Source organism: Protobothrops mucrosquamatus, unplaced genomic scaffold (genome assembly GCF_001527695.2).
Source record: "Protobothrops mucrosquamatus isolate PMUCROS unplaced genomic scaffold, P.Mucros_1.0 scaffold959, whole genome shotgun sequence".
Lineage (NCBI taxonomy): Eukaryota > Metazoa > Chordata > Lepidosauria > Squamata > Viperidae > Protobothrops > Protobothrops mucrosquamatus.
The window spans coordinates 9,550-17,260 of NW_015387203.1; the positions used below are offsets into that span (position 1 = coordinate 9,550).

Consider the following 7,711-nt stretch of genomic DNA (forward strand, 5'->3'; position numbering starts at 1 on the left):
AGCGGTGAATGCTCCAACACTGGAAGTTTTTAAGAAGAGACTGGACAGCCATTTGTCCGAAATGGTATAGGGTTTCCTGCCTGAGCAGGGGGTTGGACTAGATGACCTTCAAGGTCCCTTCCAACTTTACTACTACTACTACTACTACTACTACTACTACTACTACTACTACTACTACTATTATTATTATTATTATTATGACAGTTTTTCCCCCATGCCGTCACTCTGCTTAACAACTAATTCCTACAACACTGTCAAAATATTTAGTAAAGCTGTATTACTATGATACTCCTCATCTTTCCTATTACCTATCCTTATCTTCTTATGACTATAACTTTGCTGCTTGTATCTTACAATTTATATAGGTATATTGTTTTTGTACCCTAGTATGATTTATGTTGTTTGCTTAGCTAGTACTCTATGACTATCACACTAAGTGTTACATCTTATGATTTATGATGAAGTGTTGTATTTCACGACTTATGATGAACGTATTTTCATGTTGTATATGATCATGATTATCACTATTACTTGTATGTACACTGAGAGTTTATGCATCGTAAACAAATTCCTGTGTGTCCAACCACACTTGGCCAAAAGAATTCTAAATGTTCTAAATTCTAAAAGGGAGATCAACTAGATTCCTTATTTCAGCCTTTTTGCCAGCCAAAATATGCAGATATCCATGACAATTGCCAGGGTTTGGAAGGATTAGAAGCATCCTAATGTCCCTGTTATCAGAATAATAATTCTAATTCTATGTATTCCCCAAAAAGATAAAGAGCAAAATTAGCCACTTTAAGGAAGTCCTCTAGAAAAGGAAGATCAGCCTATGCTGAATGGAATATATAAGCCAGTATATATTGCTCATCATCTTTATGGTCTTAAAAACTGGTCCTCCTTTTGGCCTCCACTTATTTGGACTGTCAGCTTAATCAGTTTTAAAACTGATATGAACAGCTTTTGGAGACAACAGTTGTAAGAAAAAAAGATAAAAATGCACTGAGTAAACATTCTGGTACTTTTACTCAGACTTTAGAACATTAGAGCATTAGAAAATGGCCTCACTTACCCCTAATACTAAATGAGAATTATGGCTCGTTTATAATTATAATCAAGCAACAATAATTCCATCAGTGGTTTATCTTTACAAGCAAAGCAGGCATGCCTGGTTTCTGATCCGGGAAAAAAAATGAATGAATTAAACAGAAATCCTGATTTGTATACAACAACCATACAGAGTTGACCAGATCAGAGAAATTCATTTGACTGCAAGAGAAGCTACAACCATTTAGCATTTACAAACTACAAGGATACAAGCTACAGGTTTGTGTACAGTATATACAAACATCATGACTATTTCCAGGTAAGTCAGAATTCTATCATTCTAGCTTACCACTGTATCTTATGCTAAGTGCAATTTTAATCCCTCAGAAACAAACCAACAGACAAAAAAGCCGTACTTACCTGCTTGTTTCAAGCAGAGTTGGGGAATCAGAATCACATAAACGATGAAGCACTATCTGTCTGGAAAAATTACACATCTGTCAATGTTTCCTAGAGCCTTTTCATCCTTACTATTTAGAGTTGCCAAAATAAAGTGCAAGTGCAATATTGGAGAATGTTTACTATAGGTCAGGCATGTCAAACTGCTGGCCCACGGGCTGCATGTGTCATGATGAAACCGCACCCACACCACTGCTGGCAATGGGGGGAAAGTCGCGATACGTCGCGTGACGTCACATGACATCGCGAGTTTGACATGCCTGCTATAGGTAGTCCTCTCTTAGCGATTGTTCGAAGTTATGACAGACACACACAATGGCTAGGACAGGGGTAGGCAACCTTGGCTCTTTTATGACTCATGGACTTCAACTCCCAGAATTCCTGAGCCAGCATAGCTGACTCAGGAATTCTGGGAGTTGAAGTCCACGTGTCATAAAAGAGCCAAGGTTACCTACCTCTGCTAGGAGATAACAGATTTAACATCTGATTGCCTTCTATTACCAGCAATGAGTTTTGGAAGAGCAATCCTTGGCATCCATACTATATAGCTCTTTTGAAATAAAAAAGGCAATTTGATTACATGCTTGCAATAGGAGGCTTTATGTTTTAAAGGAGGAATCAAATATTTTATCTGGGCATCTCCAAGGTTTAGGCTATCCTTAGTAAGATTCTATTCACACTATATTAAGACTCTGCTACTGCAGTTCTCACAGCTGAAAGGATAAACAAAGAATTAATGGAAGTGAGAAAAGAGATAGAGTGGGGGGAGGAACATGAAAGTTAAACAACTGGTTAAATTAGATTGCAATAAAGATATAGCCAGGCCCCAAAAAAAAATCTTGTCCTTGATAATGTTTGCTAATACATATGTATAAAGTCATTTTTTTCTAATATTCTTTTTTATTCTTACTTTTGGACACTAAGTTTCCTGTATTTTCCTCCTTGAGAAACATTACTAACCTTACTAACATTAACATCAAGTATATTTCTTTTTTCATTTTGTTAAAAATCAGTGTGTACTAAATGGTGTTTTAGTAGCAACAGGAGCTAAAACTGGAGTCTGAAAATCATGAAACAAAAACTTACCCCAGGTTCTCATCTTTACTAACAGATATGCATATATCTTGGCAGCAGGCCATATTTCCCAGAATACCTACACAGATTTCCTGCAATACAAAATATATTAAGTTAACATAAAGTTATATATACATTAAGGTAAACATTATCAAGGAAATATATATGCTTAGGTGTGTTTTCAATATATGCAGAATCAATTGAAGCAGAAATCTAATTCTCTATGCTCTCATTTTTTCCCCTCAGCAAATAGCCAGATACTTTAATAAGGTTTAATAACATATTTATTAAGCATTAGATTTCTCGTACTGATAGCCTTTGCACAATATGACATTTTGGGGTATATATATTGACATTTTCTACAAGCTGCATTATCTTATAGGGGAAAAGCAGGGGAGGAAGTGCTGCATATATTGCCTCGAGCTCCTAAACGAAAGGTGCAATAAATCTAACAAATCAATTAATCTCTTGGTAACAATGTGATATGGTTCCACCTCTATTAGATATTCCTTATGTAAACTCTCCCATTGTTTACATTTTTATTATATGACAAAGAAGGAGGGGACAAGCATAGAACAAGCTGGCTTGATAACATTAAATCTGATGCTAAGTTGAACATACAATTGAAAGAAGCTGTGTTGGACAGGGTATTATGGAGAGCACTTGCCTATAAAGTCGTCAAGAGTTGGACACAACTAAATGGTTAAAAACAACAATAATTTTGGAAGTCATATCCAGTTTATTCAAAACCTTAGTTATGCCAAGTCATGGCCAATCAGGATATGTCAGTTAACATTTCTTAACTACATGCACAGAAGTCAAGGACTGCCTGTACACAATTCTGTGATTCTATTTGGACAAAACTCAGCAGCACTTTTTCGTGCGGCTGCTGATAAAAACAGGATCGCCAACGTCCGATAACGATATGGCACAAGAAGAAAGAAAATAACTGTCCGGTTTCTCAAGATGAGTAACATTAAGATCTGTGAATGTCCCAGAATTCTCATGCTGTTGCTAAATCCACAGATCTTAAAGCTGCTGATGTTGAAAAACACTGCTATAACCAACGATAAAATAGTTAGAAAACCATAGAAGTATATGGATTAATAACAAGAGATACTAACAACTCAGAAATATTTAGTCCTCAACTTACAACAGTTTGTTTAGTGACCATTCAAAGTTGCAACAGCACTGAAAAAAGTGACTTATGACAGTTTTCCTCCTGTCAGTTGCAGCATCCCCATGGTGACGCGATCAAAATTCAGATGCTTGGCAACTGCTTCATACTTATGAATGTTGCTGTGTCCCAGGGTCGTGTGATCATCTCTTGCGTCCTTTTGACAAGCCAAATTTGTTTAACAACTGCACTACTAACTTAACAACTACAGTGATTCCCTTCACAGAAAGGTCATAAAGTGGCACAAAACTCACTTAACAACTATTTCGCTCAGTAACACAAATTTTGGGCTCAATTGTAGTCGTAAGTCTAGGATTACTTATATTTAATGTCTTTCTCCTACTTTTTAACACTGTATTTTTATTTGCTGTTTACGCTTTATTCAACTGCATAATTTTATTGTCCCAAACTCAACACATAAGTAATAAACAAAGATTCATAACAGAACTTACAGTAAGTCGAGGACACTTGGACTTTGCAAGAAAAACCATAAATATGTCAGGGGCTTTAAACTCTTGTAAAAATAAAGCAACGTCCTGAAAAGCAAGAAATTTGGATTACTGATGTAGAGTGAAACAAAGCTGATTTGGTGAGGAGTAGCATAATTTTTAAAAAATCATTTTGGAGTTACATATACCGCAAAACGTTTCTGCTAGCACCATTGCAAATTTTTTTTTTTTTACTGAAAGAAAAGTTTGAACTTATATTGATGTTATCTCCTCTGAATAGTTCTTGGTAACACAGGATCTTAAGACAGTAATATGGATGATATTACATACATTCTTTCTCTCATTTATTCAGAAGACCAGTTGATCATAAACAGATGATCAAAATATTAGTCAACAGATAGTACGAGACAGGTTATTTCTTTTGGAAGAAGTGTATCTACAAAACTCTTCAGTGCTTAATTTAAGATAAGATATGGAGAACATAGAGAAAATAAGGTCAATGTGAGGAACTTTACATAGATTTTAATAAACGTAATCTATGCCAAAGTTTCCACTGCTACCCCATATAACAATAAATCTGGGTAGAAAATTATGAATAAGTTTTTACAGGGGTCAGGTTGAGGAACTAATAAATATACAACTTAAAAATACCACTCACTTTTAATAATTAAGTTTTAAGATGTATATCACAGAGATTCTTAATTATTCTACTTGGACAAGTAAAATGAGTAACAAAGCACAGAAAAAGATTTGACCATGTTCCAACTCTGCCTATAGAAACCTGATCAGGTGTAAAAGAAAAATGAGATCCATATTTTGAGAATCTCTGTCTTTTACAAGCAAAATTTTGCTTAAAATGTTACAAAGAAAAGTACAGCAACCCAGATATAGAAATGCCAGATAAATAGGTGGGTTTCCACGGGACAAAAAAAACTGAGATGGACAATGCCAAGCATGAACATACAAGAAGAAATTTTATTTCATTGACCACAGCCAAATATCATGTAGATTCTTAGAAGGTGAAACATGTTCAGATGAAATGGCATAACAAAACTGATTCTTCTTCACAAATTTTATTACAAATATATTACAAGAATGGAAAATTAGAAGAACTTACAGCTGAAAACTACACTGGAGACTGACCATTTGAGATCCACAGAGGGTAACATTTTCTTAACCAAATAAAAAGACTTTTAAAGTTGTTTTTGAAACTTAAAAATGGAATATGAAATATCTTAAGTAAGACAAAGATAACGTCATCTTGCATGCTAGGTGAACTTGCAGTTGACAATGATAAAGTGAAAACAGGCAGGATGCTGAATAAATAAAAAAGCTAATACCAGGAAGATAGTGACAAACATAAGGCAAAATCATGATGGAAAAAGATATTTCAGAACAGTGAAAGCTATGGCCTTTTTGGTTCTAAGGCAGGGGTCCCCAACTCCCGGTCCATGGACCAGTACCGGGCCGCAGTATGGCAGCAACTGATCCGCCCAAACAAGCAAAGCCCCATCAGCGGGATGCAGGCAGCACACAAAACCACGTACCCTCTGGTCCATGGAAAAACCTCTCTCCACATAACTAGTCCCTGGTGCCCAAAAGGTTGGGGATCTCTGTTCTAAGAGAAGCATATGAAAGCTGGAAATACCATAACAAAAAACAAACAGAAAATATATGTTTTCAAATGAAAGTATGGAGGCAGTTACAAAGAGAAACAAGTAAAGGCAGATTAGAAAGTACAAGCTCATAGAGTTTTGGCGTATGATAGAAGGAGGAAACAGCCTACAAAAAATTATTGTACCTGAAAAGATTGAGGGGTACTTTCTAGTTAATACTATATATAGTCAATTTTATTCCCAAATGATTTTAATACCCTACAGAAGGTAGTTTTAACTAATACCTTATCCATTGACATGTCCCATACTTTGCAAATATCATTCTCCATCTCTTCATCTAGTTCCATTTGTTCTTCTTCATTGTTCAGTTTTGAAGTATCCTTTTAAGAGTTAACAAAGTTGTAAAGTAAATAAAAGCACATAATATAAAATTACAAAGCAACTTTGAAAAACCTACCCGTAGACTTAAGTAGTTATTGTACCTAAAGCATAACAAATATATTTATGCTGCAATTATACTACTGTAGCAGTTATGGGAATGTTATTCATGGCAGCCAGAGTCCACCCAGGTTATTAAAAGATAAGACTTTTTAATTTCAATGTGATATCTTGCTGTTTTACATTTTATACATTTTACATATAAAGCTACCTATGTAACTATGTATGCATCTATAACTCTTAGCTAATGGCCAGGAGTGTGATGGTTCACGTGGTTACCATGCTGGGATGGAGGTTAGCAAGCCAATGTTCAAGAGCCGAGTGCTGCCGTAGGGCAGAGTTGAGCTCCTGTCTTTAGCTCCTGCTGGGGATATGAAAGGAGACCCCACCTGGGTGTCTCACAGCAAATGGTGAGATCACCAGCTCATCCTTTCAACCTAGAAGTGCCTCAGTGTTTCTGACATGAGTGCAGGCAAGCTATTGGCCAATGATGATAATCAAATGATATTTATCACCTTTACGATGACAGATTAGTTTTCATGGTGCCATACAATTAAATTAATCTAATTGAGGATTACAAATAACCAAGATATGCTGACACTTTGTTACTGTGTACTTAGCTTACATATTCTGCCACTCTGTCCCTCTTTGTTCAAAGCTAGGAAGAAGAACTTATCTGGAAAGTCCCAAACTCTACCATATCTTTGGAGTGTTGACATTCACTCTTGATAAACCCAGGGTGGAAACGTTTAAAATTTACATGTACATTAATATTAGTGCCATAATAGGAAATCACCTAATAGTTCAACATGTCTACGTCAGCACTACAGTAATTGCATACAATGGTTGTCTTTTATCTGTATTTTGTTAATTCAATAAATTAATTTAGAATCTGCCCTGTGGTCTTTCTTTGTTCTGATACATCTTGAATTAATCACAGAATAACTGAATATTTTAGTAATTATTTAACTCCCATTCAGTTTCTCCCATTACAAAATTGTTCATGTTTTTGACTGACCTTGTTCAAATTTTAACATAAGACCCTTGTGTATCATTTTTAACACTCTGATTAATATAAAATTACATCTTCTATATCTGCAAGCTTGAGTGATAATTTAAACTATTTCCCAATTAGCTATTAAACACCTGTTCCCAAGATACTGACTCTGATGTATAACCTGCCTTATGCTTGCCACGCTTCTATGAAAAGATTTGTTTCACATTCAGCATATAACAAGTGCACACAGAGAAGATAATGCAGAGCACCTCAATTAATTTTTCAAGCACACTAATCAGCCAGTGTTTGCTGTAAACTGTATTTCCAATGGAATTTCCAGCAGCCACTTCTTCTTCCTCTGAATCACTTGAGGGGGGTGAAGGATTTCTGTCCATATTTGTGCAATGCTATCCTATTAATAGATTGAAAGGTTCCTAAAAAAAAGAGTAGAAAA

At 35.5% G+C, this 7,711-nt stretch overlaps 1 protein-coding gene across 1 annotated transcript; it reads right to left on the minus strand.

Moving 5' to 3' along the window:
- Window positions 1–1,467: 1,467 nt before the first annotated feature.
- Window positions 1,468–7,687, minus strand: LOC107290717 (protein SAAL1-like; the record flags this gene model as incomplete). Its single annotated transcript, XM_015819621.1, has 5 exons — window positions 7,527–7,687; window positions 6,107–6,202; window positions 4,210–4,293; window positions 2,593–2,672; window positions 1,468–1,527 (listed from the first exon to the last, which is right to left on the minus strand). Coding segments are annotated over exons 1-5 (446 nt in total), but the record flags the coding sequence as incomplete, so codon positions are not given.
- Between the last annotated feature and the right edge of the window lie 24 nt (window positions 7,688–7,711).